This window comes from Nanorana parkeri, unplaced genomic scaffold (genome assembly GCF_000935625.1).
Source record: "Nanorana parkeri isolate BGI_ZX_2015 unplaced genomic scaffold, ASM93562v1 scaffold728, whole genome shotgun sequence".
Taxonomy (NCBI): Eukaryota; Metazoa; Chordata; class Amphibia; order Anura; family Dicroglossidae; genus Nanorana; species Nanorana parkeri.
This window is the reverse complement of record NW_017306996.1, coordinates 428,565-448,647: the sequence shown is the minus strand read 5'-3', so window position 1 is coordinate 448,647 and position 20,083 is coordinate 428,565. Positions and strand designations below refer to the sequence as shown.

Sequence of the window (20,083 nt, the reverse complement as noted above, 5' to 3'; positions counted from 1 at the left end):
ATACTGGGATTGTTTCACTACATTAGGCAACACACAAAAACATGTTACAATGCAATGTATACTTTTTTATTTTAACACAACAATTTGTTCCGTGCCCAGCTATATTTCTCATTAAAATGTGCTGTCACTATATTTAACGCATCTCCGTTTCCCTTAATTATGTTTATGATATGTAGACGTGATTGAAGAATTAAAGTTATAAGTGGAGGTCAAGTGTAAATGATAGATAAATGAATGCATGAATGGTGCTAGTGACAATATAAGTAGGTTAAGAGAAGAACAGGATGGCCATTATTCATTAAGGACTCTGTTGCAGGTAGTATGGAATACATACAATAAAAAATTATAGCCTTATAGTTTTTTATAAGTATAACAGCCAACTCAAAGAAGAAAAAAATTAAAACTGTATGCACATGAGAGCAGACATTGAATTTTCACTTCAGTTGTGATTTGTGTGTGAGGTGTGTAACATGATTCCATCTTAGTCTTTCTATTTAATGATGACATTGATGAATAAAAAATGTCAGTATAGACAAAAAAATCTCTTGATGTAAGAATTATGTCATGATCATATGTTCAACATCTACTGGTTATTAGTCAGCACTGCAACTCACATCTTTGCAGTTCACCCCTGCTTTAGCTGAAAAAAGCTTAAGCAGACTGCTGGACAATTACCCTGGGCCTGATCAACAGGTCAGTCAGTTTGCATATGCAATCAATTCAGGTCTATATGACTTCTGCTACCCTAGATCATTACTGCAAATTGTTTGGACTGAGTTTGAACTCAGCTTTTCTGTGCTTATTCCGATCATTGACCTGTTACATCTGCAACTGCCAGTCTACTTCATCTGGAACCTGTGCTCTTTTCAGGATTGGTTTGTCCATCTTATCAGCAGCTCACTGTTGTCACTTTCTGTTGCTTGCTCTTACAATTTATCTGAGGGCTTACACTGTTCTAGATTCTGTCCTGTCTGCTAGTTAGCTGATTCCCCTGGTGACACAGTGAGTTCACCTAACTTCAAGACAGATTGCTTCAAATCAGAAAGCATGGACATACAAACCTTATAAAGCAAGCAAATCAAGCAGTGCTTGCAGCAATTGGCTGTGAGAGAGAAAAGCAAAACAACAAAAGAGCATTTCTCTTTGTCATTAGCTCTTATTACCAATTGTAACATTTCCCTGGCAGACTGTAAAATGTGAGTATGAGTATTGTTCGTCAATATTTGTTTCATGAAGAAAAGGAAATAACATTTACTATTTATCACGCTGTAGCCACCCTAACTTGCAAATAATCATTGCATCCTTGCGGGAGTATAAAACAATTTCATAGACTACCTCAGAGTACTGCCCAGGTCCTTGTTCTTGCAGATAGTAATGGGTCACCTATATGACTATGTACGTATCTTATATCCATCTTTTTTTTAAAGTATTGGAACATTATTTTCATCATCATTTTCTCACTATCTTTTTACAGACATACTGCCCAGAGCCCCTAAATTATGTTTCTGGAAACTTTTAAAATACAGAAAAAGTAAGGAAAATATTGTGAGGAACATATGAAATGCAGCTACATTTCAAAAATATGTATAAAAACAAAAATCTTAATTTATTTGGCATTTCCTAAAATTATTACTTTTGATTACAGTAAAGAGACCTTCTGTTTCTTTACTGTCTTTATTAATGCCATTAATGCCATTAAATCTATGTTATGAGTCATCTTCAAGTTTAGGTTAATTTCTCTCCTCTGCATTTGATTCCAATGATAGATAAGTCAATTTAGACATCCTGTAAATTTACATTTGTTTAGATTTATTTAAAGAAAATATATTTTCCCCCTCCCTTTTAGATTGTAAGCCCTCACGGGCAGGGCCCTCCTTACCATCTTGCCTTGAATTGTATTGTGATTGTAATGTCTTCCTTATATTGTAAAGCGCTGTGTAAACTGTTGGCGCTATATAAATCCTGTATAATAATAATAATTTTTTTTTCTTATTTACTTTAAGGCTATACATTGTTTGAGCAGAAAAATTCTAATAAATAAGGTAACAAAGTACAAGGTAAGACCCAAATTAGATACATGATCATAAATAGAGTTCATATGGATAATATACAATTTTATACGTATGGGATGGCTAAAGCTAGTCATGCACGCTACAAACTGACTGTACAATCCCTTCCTTAGGTTTACCAAGATTATGTATGTGAGGGGCTAGTTAAATTTCTTAAAGTTAAATTACAGCCAAAATGCAATCAGATTTTTATGTGGACACAGAAATAAAAGCAGGTTCCCAGAGAAACAGTAGGAAGCAAGTGGAAATCTTCCCAACTTGGGGTGACATTCCTACCGCTGACAGTAGAACAGGTTTCCATATTGTAAGACCTCCACTTTACTCTTTTTCTAATGACAAAGCTGGATTCCCTCTTACTTTCTTTTCCACTGACATTGGTCATCAGGACAAAAAGTATGGTTAGACCACCCCAGCCAAGATACACACAGCAATACAAAACTGACAAAGGTTCAAACCCTTCTTTAAACTATTCAAACCTAGAAAAGTTACAACTGAACTATCTGCCAATTAATTTCAAATTCAATTAATAAACCTTATTTAAGATATTTAATAAAAAATACATCAATGATATGTTAAACTTGCACTTACCAACCTCCACAACACTAGAACAGTTGGGATCGTTGAAGCCAACTGGGCACTCACATGTATAGGTTTCATCAGATAAGCCTGATAAACATATTCCTCCATTTTCACATGGGCTGGGCTCACAGACATCCCCTGCCAAACGAAAAAAGTGCAATTAATTACTCATTTACACAGCAGACATAATGCAAGTCATTTAAAATTTCTCAACAGAAAGAACATCAAAAAGCAGAACACATATCAGCTAGCCCCTCACTTCTAAAATAAACTGGAGTGTGCTGCTATATAGGCAACACTATAATTATAAAATATCTTGCTAAAAAACTACTTTTCAGTCTAAGGGGTTGATTTCAGCCGTACCAGCCTGAAGTGAATAGCTGAACAGTGTTCGGCTCACTTCACTTCTGATCGGTCATTCACTCGGCTGCCCTCGGCAGCTTTGTGAATAGACCCCTAAGTGTGAGGACAAGGACGCCCACACATTCACAGCCCCTTTAACAAGTAAAAGTAAAAAAAAAAACATATGCTGTAAGATAACAGTAAAGCACTTTCTACACACACACAGTCACACCAGGGGCATAACTAAACGTCTCCAGCCCTGAAGCAGAATGAGAGCCAGAACCCAATTGCATCTCCACCTTATTTATGACACCTAGGAAACATACAAATTCCTCATACAATATAACAAACATGCAAGGCTGGTTTTATTGATCAGGAGCTTGCAGGCATCACAAAACCTCAAGCATCTTAATCTTCTATTACTGAATAATCAAGAAGTTAATCCATACCAGAGAAGCAATTCTGTAATGCCCATGTTATCAGAGGAAATATTATGTCAATGAAAATGCCAAGTTATCAGAATAGCAAGCTTACTGGAGACACCCGGTGACCAGAGAAGCAACATTAAAAGTGAACTCATGTTACCTGAGTAATTGTTTTACTGAAGAAGGGACCAGAGAAGTAAAGTTACTAGAGAGACCATGTGACAAACTGCTAGAGCAACTAAGTTACTAAAGATGCCACGTGACCAGAGAAGCAAAATTACTAGACAGGTCATGTGACTAGAAAAGCAACAATAACAGAGAGGCCATGTGACTACAGTTGCCATTTTGTCAAAGAGGCAATGATAATGGGGAGCATGTTACCACACAACCTTTTTAGAGGAGCCACCATATTATTACTGCAGATTTTTGGAACTCCAGCAGATTTTTGGTTTTATGCATTGGAAAAAGTGAGCTTATTGCTAAAAATGATATTGGCTAATTTCTGCAATTTAGTTGTTGCACTATTGTATTCTGACAGCATTAAAATATATTATTGCCATTATTTTATTATTGCCATCGAGTTGATGTTAACTCATGATGACCACAAAGATAGTGGTTATCTATTTCCTGTTGTTGGACATCCATGCAAACATGAAGATTTTCTGTCCAGTCTAAACAGACCTGAAAAAAGGAATTTGAATACTACAAACACATTCAACTGAGATTCTGCAGAATTTTAAAAGACAGGGAGGGAATTATCAGCAAGGTTATGGTTGACCATGGTACGGCATAGAGTTTTCTACTGATAGAGTCCCTGATTAAAGGAGAACTATGGGGTCAGTGTTTTTCCCCATAGTTCTCCTTGGGGTAACGGGAGGACACAAACTAGCGTCCTCCCGTTACCCTAAGCTCAGTATACTGTAGCTGTAGCTCGCGGTATACTGAGACGCCGCACCTGGAGCGGATCCCGACTTAGATGACGGGATCCGCCCAGCTGCATGAGTGACAGTTGGCTCTGCCTATCTAGAGGCAGAGCCAGCTGTACCCTCCCCCTCCACCGTCCGTTCCGCCAGTCAGCGCTGGCAGATCGGAGCGGGGAGAGGGGAATCCAGCCCCTCCCCCTGTCACGGCAGACAGCCGTGACAGGATCGAGAGGTGAGGGAACCCGGTATGTGTTCTCTCACCTCCCGATCTACTGAGCCGACCTGTGACAGTCTCATTGTCACAGGTCGGCTTAGAACTATGAGGTGAGTGGAAATCACTCATGTCATAGTTCTCCTTTAAGTAATCCAGCTAGACTGCACTTAGCATAGTGCATGGGTGTTTTCACTGTTTAATTCTCTGTCTGCTTTGTTTCTTTTGCAAATGTACTAAGCTTTGGTATCATTGCAGCATGGTGCTAAGCATTTCCGCTGTCCATAAGCACTTTCACAGGGATACCTGTTCTTTCAGGCTCCTACACCCTCTCCTCTGTCCACTGCCTAATCACTGCAACTATATGAAATAATTTCCTTAAAGGAAACCTGTATTTGGAGAAACATGTTGGCTACCATTGTGAACTTTGTTCTGATTTGCTTGGATGTCTGTTGGCTGTGACAGTGAGTCACTGTCATAAAAAGAAGATTCAATGATTGACCTCAGAACTCATTTTAATCTGATTTTTTGTTTTAGGCCGGTGAATCAGAAGGTAATAAAGCCAGCATAAGTACAATGTAACAAAACATTTTCATATTATGAGTTTGGCAATAGCAATCAACACTATGTAGTTCTCTCAGTGTAGGTTTTCATTAATAAGCCTTTCAAAAATAAAAAGATGAAGGCATAGCCCCATAGCACAACATTAGGAACATTACTGTAAACCAGTTCCTTTTTTAAACCCTACAATGCAGTAAAATGTTGAAAACAGCACGGTGCATGTTTCCATCTAAAACACTGGTAATAAGAGGCTAGAGGAAAAACAAAATAGTGCAGTTGGAGTCAGCACTAGTCAAATTTAACTCAATCACCAACAAGTTCACTATAGACATACAGAGTTATTTACAAAAGGGTGAAGAGTTTGAAGGTGGCAGAAGAAGTGAACAATCTAGGACAATATAGCTGAACTGGAAAGTGAGCTGAATTGGAGACATTTTCAAAATCAGTTATTTTGGATTAGAGTGTTCACTTCTCCTGTCTTCTCCAAATTCTTCACCCTTTTGTGAATAGACCTGATAATATCAAACTAGAGTCAAATGTACTAAGATCTGTGCCAGAATGAAAATATGTGCAAGTGCTATAAATTCATCTGTCAGACACATTGTCATAACTTGCTTTCATCTTAAATCACTTGCTTAAGTGTTTAGTTGCTGCCAATATAGCAAGAATTGAATAGGCATCTGTTATGTCTCTCATTGCAGTATGGAGCACAACAGCCTGTGTTCTTTAATGTAATGCCTTAGATACCGATTTTCAGCAAATTGTGCTTTTCATACAACATACCAATAATCACACATTTACATTCTCTAATGTATGACAAAAGGTACTTTCATATTTTCAATACATATTATAACATGTACATCAATTTACAGCAGATTGGCCCTGTCTATTGGAGCTGTCATCCCAAGACATCTTTCCTTTAATGGAGGTCTGTTTAAGATTTCCTTAAAATAATGAATCCTTGTGACTTTCTGTTGCTTTTTTGTTGTTGTAAGAAAGTATCCCTGTCTTTGGCCAGAGTGGAGAAGTGTTTTTTTTTCTCTTTTTCACAAATATGTTACATTATCTGATGCATCATCCCTTGTTCTTTTTTACTAGCTGTCTACTCTGCCAGCAATGGGAGGTTGTCCATCTTCTTACCAGTCTCTATCACAACTAGCTGTGAATTACTGTTTTGTCACTCTTTTTGTTGGCTGGTAGACAAACCATTATTAATTTTCATCTTCAAATGTGGTGTACTTCAGTAGCTTTTCATGTTTAAGTTGTAATCCATTGCTTACTTTCCTAGTTATATCTTGAACATTTCTCACCACTCTTAATGTATACCGATACTCCCCTTTCCCACTTGTACTTGATATTATTTGCATCACATGCCTGATTCTGCACTTACGAATCCCATTCTTCACCTGAAGAATAAATGCGCTCTTTGCTTTGTAGTTCTTTTATTTGCCAGCATAAAAGTAACTTTGTATGTTGATGCTCTGTCAAACTCTCATCAATTTCACATAAAGTGATGCAAGGTAGAAGTCTATACCAACATTATCCTTTGGCCAAGAGCCATCGCAGCCTACAAGCTAACAGCCCACATGGCTATAGCTGCAAAATTTAGCTCCAAGAGTTTTGATGCTGCTCTAGTAAGGGCAAATAAAAAACATATTTGGAAGATAATGTAATTCAGAGAGAAAGTATAAAAGGTCTAGAAACGTTATTTTTTATGAGGCAGTCATAACGCATACAGTAAATTGTCTCAATCAGGCATTAGTGAAGGATCTGGGCACTAAATCTAAGATCATATATTAATTAGCCTATTGCCCTGTTTCATAATTATACTAAAGGTGTGGCGTCCCATCCACCTCTTAAAGGAATACATTTATGGATCTTAAGGCATTGGTAGTCAGAAAAGGTAGCAAAACAAGCTCTAAATTTGCAGGGCCAATCATTTTTCCCCTGGATGTATGAATATGGACAGCTTCTGAATAAGTAAACTGCTTTCTTGTTCATGTATTTATGGCAAACAGCAAGATTATGGTTTCTCTTCAATGGCCGGTGCCCATGTTACCAGAATTACCTGCCCCTTTACGAAATGTTGGTAATTGTGCAAATGAAACCAAAGTACAGGAATGGACATTGTGAAGGGTGCAATCCTGAAGATTACAATTGCCTGGAAGCTATGTGTGCTACAATGACTGCAAACGGTTTACATGCCTGGGCAGCAGCCAACTGGCAGACGGAGACTATGCTATATAACATTGTCTCTTCCCGCAGCACAGGGAGTGCTGACTATATGAGCTGCAACTGGCACATTGATTTGCTGATACCACTCAGCTACAACTACTATGTGACAGCCAGGAGCCACCTAGGCGCTTAGGTTCCTAGGTTTCTGTCCAGCTCAGAAAAAATACCCTGTCTGGAGTGCTGGACCCTGGGCTACCATTAGGGCTGTGCAACTGCATAGAAGTGGGGCATGTTGGGCTAGTCAAAGGGTTGGATCTGGTGGCCCCCTCAACTAGCGGTCCTAGGATAGCTGTCTCTTTCCTCCCTATGGTCAAAGTGGCCCTGAAGTTTGGTTGTTGCCCTGTTCAAAGGCTGAATATATTGCTGAGGTGTATGTATGTATATATTGTCTAAATATTATGAAATCATGTTTGGATTATTCCCAGGAGCAAGGTAGCTGCTGCACTAAAATAATTACAAATGACATTAACATGTTATAAGCATTTTCTGTTGTCGGTAAAGTGCATCTCCTGGCATTTTAAAGGGAATCTTTAATCTTTTTAAGGTACCAACTAACCTGAATAATTTTAGCTGAGAACAAGTTTTTGAGTCATTTCTATTGTCAATGGAAGGATGTTTTCTGATTTCTGCTCTAATGGAATTTATTCATAAACTTTTTTACATATCTTCACACTAGAATAATGTAAATAATCTTATTATTGTGTACTTATCTGCACAACATGTGTATGGATAGATCGCAGACAAATATAAAATGTCAAAATGTATTGCAACCATGGCATGTGAATTTTAATAACAGGTCCATTTCAAAGCACTTTTCAGTTTTGGATTGGGACCATTAAATATGTTAACAGTAGAGGTGGCTACAGATTGAAAAGCCATTAATGGGCTTTCTGAAAGCTTTAAACTATGTTAGCAGCTTCTTAGACACCAGCAAAATTATATATATATATGTATTTACTGTATATGTGTGGACCTGTTTTACAATCTAAATCTAAAAGTGTTGCCTAAAAGCAGGCACTGTGTGGTACTTGCTGCTACCTTTGTTGCCCAGAAAAGGTTCCCCCTGGACAATTACACTGTGTCTAAGATTACTTTCACTTTGCCATGAAGGACTGGAGTTTTGACGTTATATGTGTACATATGTGGAAGTCAAATAACAAAATGACCTGCAGACAAATGATAACTCAAAATGGGTTCTTAGTAACATTGTACTTCCACTAAATACTTGCTTGCTATTGCATTTTACAGTAATCTGCCCCCCATGCATTTAATATAAAATTTTATTTCCAATAATTATGCCTTTTATTATGATGATACAAGTTCTTTGTGTGTAGCGTATGTAATGTAAGTATGCAATACTGAAATATAAACTCCACTAGAAGGATCCATAATGACTGCATTAAACAGCATCACTGAACAGCGTGCAGTGGAAAATATTATTTAGAACTAGAGACCTTCAACAAAGCATTAGTCCTGGTGAATGCAGGGTCCCCATCAGAAATCTCAAGAACCTTTTCTTATATGATGACTTTGGCTCTTTACCCACTGCTACATGTTATTGTTCTATGGCAGATAGCATATAGCCTTTTTATTCTTAATTGTTTTAACGTTTTTTAATCAAGTATAGTTGGCCAATGTTGTATGAAATACAATACAGTAAACAAGCAGCTGAAACCAAGTCATGGCTTGGCCTATCTATGAATTGTGGAAGTCATTTGGGTCACTACAAAGACACCTGATTATTTTTTACAAGCTTAAAAATTGGCTTCCTACTCCTGTGCTATCTAGCCTTTGGATGCAGGTCACACCATTTTCTGCTGCTGGTCTCATTGAGGTCACCATCTCTGGGATGATGAGTGGGGAGATGGATGGACATTTTCAATGTTTACAAATCTCCTTTTGGATGTGAAAGTCAGTGTGGCACCCAGGAACTGGGGAGCAATAGATCTATCTGCAGCACAGTAGGGATACATTAGGGGTCTATTTAATCACCACTTGTAAACATAGAGTCACAGAGGGGGAATGCCAGCACCCTTGTGACACTAATAAAGTATATTATAATCTCCCCTCACTTTTCATTTAATCCTCCTATTAATATGCTTTTTGTCAGCAAATAAACTGATTGGGTCATTGTACTGCTTCTTCCTGTTTCACACAAGCCCTGCTGTACATGGCCTGCAATAGATACTTACACTGCTTGCATTTAAAAAATATATTTAATGGTGTAAACATAAACACTCATTAATACAGAGCTGCAATAATATGCCTTTTATATCTGCCTGGAGTTTAGCATTAAAATAAGAGAAATATGGGAGCTGCCATTACTCACCTTCAGAAAATGTTAGCTGGCTGTCTGTATGCTGATTTAATGGGTTTACTACTTTGAGTTACTGAATTGGAACATGCATGTGGATCAAGAGTGTCAAAGAAAATCAAAAGTTCCAGGTTAGAGAATCCAGGTTTAAGGTAAATATTAAAGCAAGAGGGTTATCATTAAGGCCAGGCAACTAACATATTCAAAAAGAGAGGTTTTTTTTTAGACAGGTTTTCTTTAAGCACTGTGTACACAGACCATAAATAACCCTGGTTATCAGGTTTATAAGAATATTTTCTGTGCATACTGTCATCCCCTCCAGCTAAAAAAATTATGACAATTTGATAAATAGGTCATACTCCTATCAAATCTAGCACTGGAAACCAAAAAGAAAAATGTTTTTGTTTGTTTGGACCAGAGCTTTTTTCGAGCTGAACTGATAAAATCTTTGTGAAGCTTCAATATTCAATTGCATTCTTACATAAAATATGCTAACTCTGTCAGACAGCAGCTAATAAAAGTCCATAAAATGGTAATGTTTAAAGTCAAACACACGTCTTTGCTTTAAACTTTCTATGCTCGAGAGCAACAAGTCCGCTGCTCACATCTTACATTAATGCAGATTCAATTTTCCACTTCATTTCCCCTCTAGGTAAACTGAATCAGCATATTCTGCAAGACAGTGCCCCGGAAAGGCCTCCAGCAAGACTTAAGAGAAAGCAAATCATGGCAAAAAGATACAGCACGAAGGTTAGAATTTCTATCGCAAGAAATAGTCCCCGTAGCCTTTACTCTAGCGTTGCCCTTTTCACTGTTCTCTAAACTCAGCGATGGAGCTGAGGCTACATTGCTGCATTTGATGCCATGACAACATGCAAGGATAAGTCATCCCCTGCTGCTCAGTGGTAAGGCACTAAGACTGTAGTTTCTATGCCAAGTGTTGATTTTGTAGAACCTAAACCAGCAGACCTTCGTTTGCAATATAAACTGCCATGTTAGAGCTATAAAAGCACATACACTACAATGTACAAATGCACTGTGCCTGGAAACATACGGGTGACCCTATTTGTGTGTTGCGCATACACGGCAGCTCTTTGGTACTATAATGGAAAAAGATCAACACAGGTTTACAAAATGATCCTACTTAACTTGAGTAGCTTAATTGCTTTTTAGGATAGCTGGTAAGTGTGCTGGGAAATGTCTGTGTTATTATTGCTGCAAGCAATGTGCACCCTGGTTTAAGGCTAGTTATAAATTGATTTGTGGTTACAGTTTTTATTTAGCTTGGCTGTAATTGGTGTGAGGATGCGCTGGAGGCTTCAGCTTACATTTTTATTAGCTGGACCTCCAGTGAGTCCCTGTGCCTTTAAGGAGTGGACTCCCACCAGGCATACCTGCATTCAATGTAACTACTGCTTCATATGCTCCAATATGGAGGTTTTCAAAGATTAGAGTCAGGACCACACCACACAGAGAAGCCTTGAAGAAGCAGTGTGGCTTCCAAATATATTTTAACAAAAGTTGTGCAACCTCTTTTTTTAACGCATATTGTTAATCAGTGTAATTTGTTTTGTTGCAGGCTGGCTGGTGAATGTGCTGGGAAATGTCTGTGTTTTGTATTGTATTGTTTCATGTGCCCCTTTCTTTTAAAGCTAGTTATAAATTGATTTGTGGTTGCCCGTCTTGTTTAGCTTGATTTTTTTCTTTAGGACCTAGGAATACTGAAAAATACTGGCATATACTCCTAGAATTATATTTTATATGTTATTTCTGAATTCAAAATGAAATAAATATGTAGGTGAAATACACGTGAAAGCTGTTTTACCAGCCAAATGATTTATATTTCCTAAATCCTGTCAGGCTGTACAACTGGGCTGCTGAACACATTTTTTAATTTTGCATTGAAGCAATACAGCTAGGTCACCTCTCTGCCCACAGCCTGAGATTGGACAACGACAGAGCAGCAACACCCCATCTCAATCAAACTGAGGCTGTTACGGGATAGATTCAGTGACCTACACTAGTTAGAGTAAAAATACTGTTATTCAGTTTTCATTAAAAAACATAACCATATTAATTGTTTTTTTGCCTGAAGTCCATCTTTAACAAGGTATACAGTGTGCATTAAGTATTTACAAATGTACATGGCACCAATAAGCTTCAAGCTCTTGTTTAAATGTTTTTTAAAGGCCAGTCTACAGAAAAATAGCACCAATCTTGTTTGGTATGTTAAGTATTTTAAAGTATTCCCTGGGAACGATCAGATATATTCACTTTTTTACATCAACCAGGCTTCCTGTGTACAGAGATCTACCGTTATTTAAAAATGGCTCATAAAGTATACATACAAACTTTTGCAATGAAACAGCAATAGCAGTGTTCAACTTTCAGAAAATCCTAGCAGCCAATCAGATCACAAATTACTTTAAAGCAGAACTGAAGCCAAAACCTTTTTTTTTTAGCTTTGAATAGAGAAAGGGGGGGTTATAACCCCTGTCAGCTTTGTCACATTGGGAATATCACCATTCACTTCCTGTTCGATAGCCACAACAGGCAGTAAGAGGAAATGCTTCCCAAGTGAGAGTAATCCCTGGTGGTCAGCAGAGTCACCAGACCTAGTGCCCCCATTAAAAAAATTCCCATCTATTCTGTTCTGATGACAACTTAAAATTGGGATTTTCTTTCACTTTCAGTGATAACAGTCACCAGAACTATTAGAGAGGGCACATTTTCTAAATGGGGACAGAGAAAGCAATACAAACCTGAAAGTTGTTCAAAGAAAGTTTTGGCTTCAGTTGCATATTAATCAAATTGGTAAATTGCTTAATTCCTACTGATTTAAATGGGTTAATGGACCTATCACGTTATTAGTGCCTTGTTGAATAAACCTCTTGTGTCTTTTGAATAAAAGGCACAAGATTCAGCCTGTACAAGCACATCAATTAAAGATAATTAACAAATATTACAATATTTATAAAGTTTGCTCACTGCCTTGCCTTACAGTTAAAATTGCCAATATTGAAGAGAAGGAGTATAAAGTAAATCTTGCACAAAATGCTGATTAAAATTCAGTTTTCTTGAGCAGATGTTTTCCCAAAACCAAAGGTATTTTAAAGAATAAGTAAGCATAAAACATCTGGATAATAAAATAATGCAAAGGTAAATCATATGTTTTAAAACATTCACTGTCTGAGATGGAAGTGACAGCATCACTCCACTGTCATAATACAGACAGTTAAGGGAATCCTTTAGGCAAGCAAAGCAACAGTGCTAATGATAATGGTCCAAAACACTTACTGTTTTGTAAATATGCCCCTGATGTCAATGAGGATTTCCATTTCCTGCCAAAAAAATAGCTGTGTAGGTCTATACAGAATAATCCGATTAGTTGAGTGCACTGTGAGCTATGATTGATCACATCAGCTATCAAGCAGCTTAAGTACTTTGATATCTCCTAGCGTACTCATATTCCCTTCAGTAAAGATGCTTGGCACAGTTTAGGGAACTCCACAATTTGCAAGCAGGACCAAATCAAATTGAAAAAAAAATAAGGCTAACAGGTAAAACCATAAATACAAGATACATTATGTAATGGCTTCTGTAAACTTTATGTAAAAGACTTACAGTATGTTATAGTCATACCAGTACCAAAAATGTACGCAAGCTCTGATATCTACACAAAACAGAAAGAAGGTGTACCTAACATGAAGCACAGCAAGGTATGAGAAGATGTTTTCACCTTTTTTCTGGCCCCCACATTCTTGCTGTGGAAGTAGGAGGAGCTGCATGGCAGATGTGAATCATACAGAGCACTATAAAAAATGATCTACTTTTCTGGTCAATTTTTTTTAGCACAGCAGCTGTAAGAAGAAGAGCTAGAGCTAGAACAGAGCTCCACCTATTGGCTACAAGTGGTATATATGAAATATTCCTATACAATATATCACATATCCCTGATTAAAATTAAATTAAACAAACTGTGACACTAAGTATAGAAAATAAAGAAGAAATAAAACACATAAGATGGATACCTGTAATAACGGAAGATTCAAAGCCAATTGAGCAGCATGGCAGGCAGACAAATAGCAGATTAAGAGGCCAGTAACCTAGTGACACCCATCAACCATGGTACCTATATAAATACAGGGGAGGAGTGAATTTTATCCTCCTACAGAAAATGTGTTATTCACAGGATTACCAGTTGAATATAATGGGAGACAAGATTGTAAAACTAATACAGCCACCTCATCTAAGGACTAGTAAATTACAATATATTAAATATTTATTGTTGGGTTTAGATATGTTTTAAGGAAAACCAATCTTGAGTATAACAAGGAAGAGCACACTGCTGATTTCTTTTCTTAAAAATGCCAGTTATCTGACTGTCATATTGATTCTCTTCTGTGGCTTGAATGCTGAGTTACTGACCTTAACCAAATATACAGATGAGGTTGCTTGAATTTTTTTGCAACTTTTCTAAGTTGCATACTTGTTACAGGTCAGTGACTGAAAATATTGTAGCAGGTGGATTAGCGTAGGAGTCAACCAACTAGAATTTTCAGAAGATTAGCCCTTAAGTTTCTATGACAAATTTACTTTTGGTCAGTTTACTGGCAATTTTTAATTTATCATGTTAAGTAATGTTGTATACCTTCATTTATCATGTTAAGTAATGTTTTATACCTTCTTGACAGTGAAATCAAGTAGTTTGTGGTGGATAAATTAAATCTTGTAGTACACATGTAATCATTACAGTTGGATCAAGAAGAAAATTGTAGGGCACAGATAAGTTTCATTATCCCCTGTCAAAACATTCCTCTATTGACTCACCATTTCCATTTGGACAGGATCTGTAAGGAACAGTATAGGCATGGATCAACGTTTTGTATTTTAATATAATTCATAAACATTTTCATACATATGTATATTTATTTTTGTATACACTTTCATGTACTGTTACAGTGCTCAATTACACATGTTCTATCTTATGTTGTTCTATTATAAGTCAGGAACTCAATATTGTGATGAATTACAGCTTTATCTTGCATTTTTTTGATAAATAAAAAATATAATAAAAACAAAATTTGTTATATGTTCATCTTTCACTGAGCTTTACCAGTGCTGGCAATGTGACCCAGCATGCTGTCATATTATTCTAACAAGTAAATTTGATTCTTTCACTCATAATCGGAAGCATAAAAGGTTCAGTAATTTCTAATTAGCAAATCGATTAAAAGTAAATGAGCTTAGCCAGATGCTGTACTTTGAAATGAAGCAAAACTGATAATGACTTTTATCCTTTTGTGTTATTGTTTATGTACTTAAATCATTCAGTGGCGTGTATATGGTGTGCAAGGAAAAAGTAGAGAGAGGGAAAAACTACTAGACCTCAATTAAGCTGGCAATTGCCCCTTTGTCTCCTGTGTCTGTTTAAATTGGAATGTACTCAATTATATTAAAGTGTATTTGTAATGTAGAAGTGAAGATAATGCTCTGAAGGCTGGGGAGCAGGACAGGTAAACACTATCCATTGTTCCTGCAAATAGCAAAGGCTTTAGTGCATTTTGCAAGTGTCCCATTTAAAGAAAACCTGTGTTTTTCCCATTCAGGTAAGGGTTTGTTGAATTTTCTCTATCCCAAAATATATACGTATCTTTCTTTCACTCCCCTGCTGCTCCATTCAGCACCAGGAGCTGAAAGAAAACCTTAGAGTACTGAGAAACATGAAAGTTACTTGTGTGATAGCACTAGGCCAATCAGTGCTGTCACAGGGGAGTCCATAGCTCTGTGTAAGCTATGACTCTCATAATGTATAGCTAACACAAGGCTTTGTTTTCACCCCAGTAGCTGAAAGGAGCAGCGGGTAAGTGAAAGGAAGGAAAGTATATTCATCTGTGAAACTCTGCATTAAAGTGGAACCATAAAGCACAGACACATCTTTAGGTTATGTGTCAATAGGCTTTGGGCTTGTGTAGATAATTTAAGTCTAACAACAGTTTGAGACACTTCTCATATTATACAATATTAATTGACAGGTGCGTTTGACTTGCGGTTGACCTCTTTCTGACCTGCATTTGACCTGTTTCAAGCGGGTTCTGCATTCCCATAGACTTGTGTGGCATTGCAAAACCTGCTTGAAGCAAACAAAAGCCCCTTGATGCAGACCCTAAGGCTGGTCTAGTCATTTGTGCTTCAATCCTATAACCACAATCACCTTAGCAACGTCAGCTGAGAAAGGTAAAGCAGACCTTGCACCTAAATAGAAAAGTTTGCATTTTAGTGTGCCCCCTCCCACTTGCTGAAATGACCCATTAAAGTTAATAACGTAAAACACCTGATAGATAATACACTTTACCTTTGCCCCATCTTCCACCCACAGCACCTAGGCAAGGGTGATGTCATCATCCTCCTGGCAAGATCCTGGGGAATGATGAGTAGCCCAAATTTACTGAGAATACACTCCTGTGGTGCAATGTCTTCTCAAAAAATCTGGAGTGCTCAGCAATTTCATCAGCAGGTTGGTGACATCACCCTTGCACTAAGGAAGCTGGGGAAAGCAAAATAAGTTATCCACATTTTTCCCCTACAGGTGTTTAATGAGAAGTTTCAGCAAGGATGAGGAAAGGCACTAAAAAGCAGAACTTTCATGGAGTTCAAGGTCTGTTTTAACCACTTGCCGTCCGCCCATTGTAAAAAAACGGACGGACGGCACTGCAGCGTTTTTATTCTGCTCGTGCACGGGCAGAAAATACCCGACCAATGCAAACACCCGTTACCGGGTGTTTCACATATAGACGATCGGCGGCTCCATAGCCCGGCGATCGTCTATATGTGCTCGTTTTTTTGCCCGTGGGCCGAAGCCAGCAGAAGGATCGGCCGAAGCTACGGCCAGATCCTTCGGCAGCTTTGTGAATAGACCCCATATTTTTATTATGCTCCTAAAACTGAACAACAGTCAGAATCCCCAACAAGTAAGGATTTAAAATGGGAAAGGTAGATGTCTGGCAATGCAGATACAAGTGTACATGAGGTAAGATAGGGCATCTACTCATGGTTAAAAAAAACATTTTTTTCTATCCCCTAAAAAAATCACCTAATTATAAACTATTGTGTCCCTTCTAACAGGATAGCAAACAAAATCAAAAGCAGAACCAAAACCATGTAGGTCACATAACTGTCTTAAAAAAGAGAATCAAAAATGAAGACAAAATGTCCCCTTCATGCAGGGACCATTTAGTGTCCTCTAGCTTTTCCAAAGCACTGCCAAAATCTGCCCATGAAGTTTTGACAAAGTTGACATTAAAGATCTTAGCAAGCAACCAAATTAAGGTTTCTATGTATTAATAATAGTCCACTAAAAAACAAAAAGGGGCGTCTGCCACCACCTAACTCTTGCCTGATACATGCCCTGTCCTCAATCACATATTTTATTTGAAGCATTTTAAAGCTAAATATTTCAGCAAGGGCAGAGCAGGGCAGGAGGGAAGTTCTCGTTAGTAAAATTGCCAATGTTCATAATATTAGTCTATAAAACTATTCGCTTGTTAAAAGATTCCTAGTGCCACAGCTTAAGCTATAACAAAAGGAAAGAATTACAATAAAGTCAAATAATGAACTAGACAAGACTAGACCAATAAGACTGTCCAGACTGCCACAAGCTATTGAGAACAAAGGATTGCCCTTTAAGTGCTAGAACTGAAGAGCTGGTATCGAGCTCCACAAAATAATGTTTCCTTTCTGACAGCACAATGTCCATTTTATTCACCTAAAAATGTAACCAGCAATAAAAAGCATCCTTTACAGACCTGTCCACTCTAGAATATTTAAAGAGAAACATACTCAATTTAAAACTTTAAAGCCCCAGTCCAGGCAGAGGAATAAGGTAAGTATTACAGTATACCTTATTCCTCTACCGCTAGGCTTAATGAGTATTTTACTTCTGTAGTCCCACTGCAAGGGTGGATTTCTCAAGGATCCAAGAGATCAGCTTTGCCACCTAAAACCACTTACTAAAGACTGTCTTCATGGGCTTAACTCTGTATGTAAAGATAAGGAATATGTAAAGCAAAATAGTTTTTTTAGTTTTGGGTAGAGTGGAGAAAAATTAGAACTGCTGTTCTCCAGGGCTTAATTAGAGAACTTTCCTGCGATGCTGACAACAGTTTTACAAGACAAGAAGTGAGGAAATATGCAACAGGAACACAGACAAAAATAAAAATTTTGACAGGGACTCTAGCCTTCTTTTACTTTACCAAAGAAAATTATTTTATGTCTGTACTGCTGTTGGAGTTTCCCTCATTTCCTGTCTGTTAAAACATTGTCAGCAGGAAAGGACATGAGGTTAAATCTCTCTAAATCAGCCCCCCCCCCCGTTAGCAAGCACAAAGTATTAACCAGGAAATAAAACATTCTTAGCTGACATCGGTGTAAACTAAGCATCATTATTGAACTAGCACTTTCAACACAGAGCTTGTAAATACCCCAGCCATAGATTCATTGCAACAAACAAAAAGGTAAACATCCAGATCATGAAAATATTGCAATTATGTTCCATCCAATCACATGTTGAGAAGGTTCGGAGCGGATAGAGAGAGTAATTACACAGGAACTGACGTGTGTGGTGTTTATTGTGGGTATTTCGGTATACAGAAGCAATGTGGTAAAGCTACGGTTAAGTCACGAAAAGTCCATGACAACAGTATGGTACATACAGAGACAAACATCAACAGACCATTAGATTGATAGCTTGTAAAAAAAACACATATAGTAACATTATATTCATTGGCTGTTCTGCTCGGTCCCTCAGAGGTACCGAGCAGAACAGAAAAACAGTGAAAAAAGTTAAAAAGTAAATAGCAAACGATTGTGCGGAGCTAGCAGTGACAGCTAGCTCCACCCCATAGTTTCCTATTGTCTGGCGGCTCTGCTGCTGTCAAAAAAGAAAGAACAAAAACCTCTCCTGGGCGTTCTGGGAGCCTCCCGCTCCCGGCCGACAAGGAGAGAAGCACTGATGTGTCTTTTTTTTTCTTTATGCTGACACGTAGGAGACTCCCGGGGCGCCAGGGAGAGTTAGCTGTTTGGAGATCAGTGTCCCTGGTTAGCAGGTAACCAGGGACGCTGATCTCACTGCGAGTGGCCGGAGCCAGCCATAAGATCACGGCCGCTCGGCCATGATCGGCAGCTGTACGGGCTATTGTGAATAGCCCGTACAGCACCCCTCCGGTTCCACTGAACCGAAGGGGTCCTGGGGCCGAAGCTAGCCGAAGGATCGGCCAAAGCTACGGCCAGATCCTTCGGCAGATTCGTGAATAGACCCCATAGTCTTATATCATAATAATGGGCAAAACTATTTTTAGGGGGCAAAAACACAAAGCCAATATTATCAAAATTCCAAAATCTAAAATCATTTTTATTAGGGCGTTAGTTTGCTATAGGCTATTGCAAAGTGAAATAGCCAATAGGAATCTAGCTATGCATTCTTATGCCTTTTTTTTTTTATTCTGACAACTGCAAAAAAAAAAAGTCTGCAGATAGCAAAGAAGCTATTGCTTCCTGAGCTATCTGCCATCATTTCAGGGGGGTGCTCTCTGCCAGCCCCAACTAACCCCCCCTCCGTGGATGGGGGGGGGAGGGCACCTCCCTGAAATGAGAGGGACACCTCCCTGAAATTGCTTATTTCAGGTTGGGATCCCTGGCATTGGCCTATACACATACAGCACAGCAATGAAGTAATAAAATAAACTAGGATCACACTAATCCAGCACGTTATTATTCTGAGTTGCCCCACTCAAGCGGCGGCCATATTGAGTGGGGCACGTGAGATTAATAACGTGCTGGATTAGTGTGATCCTAGTTCATTTTATTACTTTATTGCTGTGCTGTATGTGTATAGGCCAATGTAGTTGGATGTGTATGTGCTTTATAATTAATCGATAGTAATCGATTAATCGATTAAAAACAATTTCGATTAATCGAACAGGGAATTTTTAATCATTACCAGCCCTAATTTTTATGTTTTAAAAATGCATAAAAGACAGAGATTAAGAGCAATCACTACAACTGTTCTGAAACTTCACAGAATGAAATGTGTTTTTCTTTTAGCTTCCAGTCCAAAATGTGCATAAGAACACTTACACGTAATTGTCTCCGTTTTATTTATACACAAAATTAAGTTAAGAGATTCTTCAATCTTTCATGGATTATTCATTTAGAGACAACATAAATGAAGCTCTGAGACTGTATCCCCCTTCACTTCCAAAATGAAAGCTGATGCACTTTTTACATTTCTCATTTTTGGAACCTCCACTGACTTGTCACTTACATACCACAACTGAAAACACACAGCCTCATTAATAAAGAAAAATATATAGTATATTCAAGAGTCCTATATTTAATCTCAGTTTCACTGTGGATTGTAGTCCACA

The 20,083-nt window shown here is 38.0% G+C and overlaps 1 protein-coding gene across 1 annotated transcript in view; it reads right to left on the bottom strand.

The window, feature by feature from the left end:
- Nucleotides 1-20,083, bottom strand: part of EDIL3 (EGF like repeats and discoidin domains 3) — a 534,632-nt gene that overhangs the window by 405,580 nt on the left and 108,969 nt on the right. Inside the window, exon 2 of the mRNA XM_018564130.1 lies at nucleotides 2,658-2,786. Coding sequence (XP_018419632.1) covers nucleotides 2,658-2,786 — 129 coding nt within the window. The remainder of the gene's footprint in view (nucleotides 1-2,657; nucleotides 2,787-20,083) is intronic.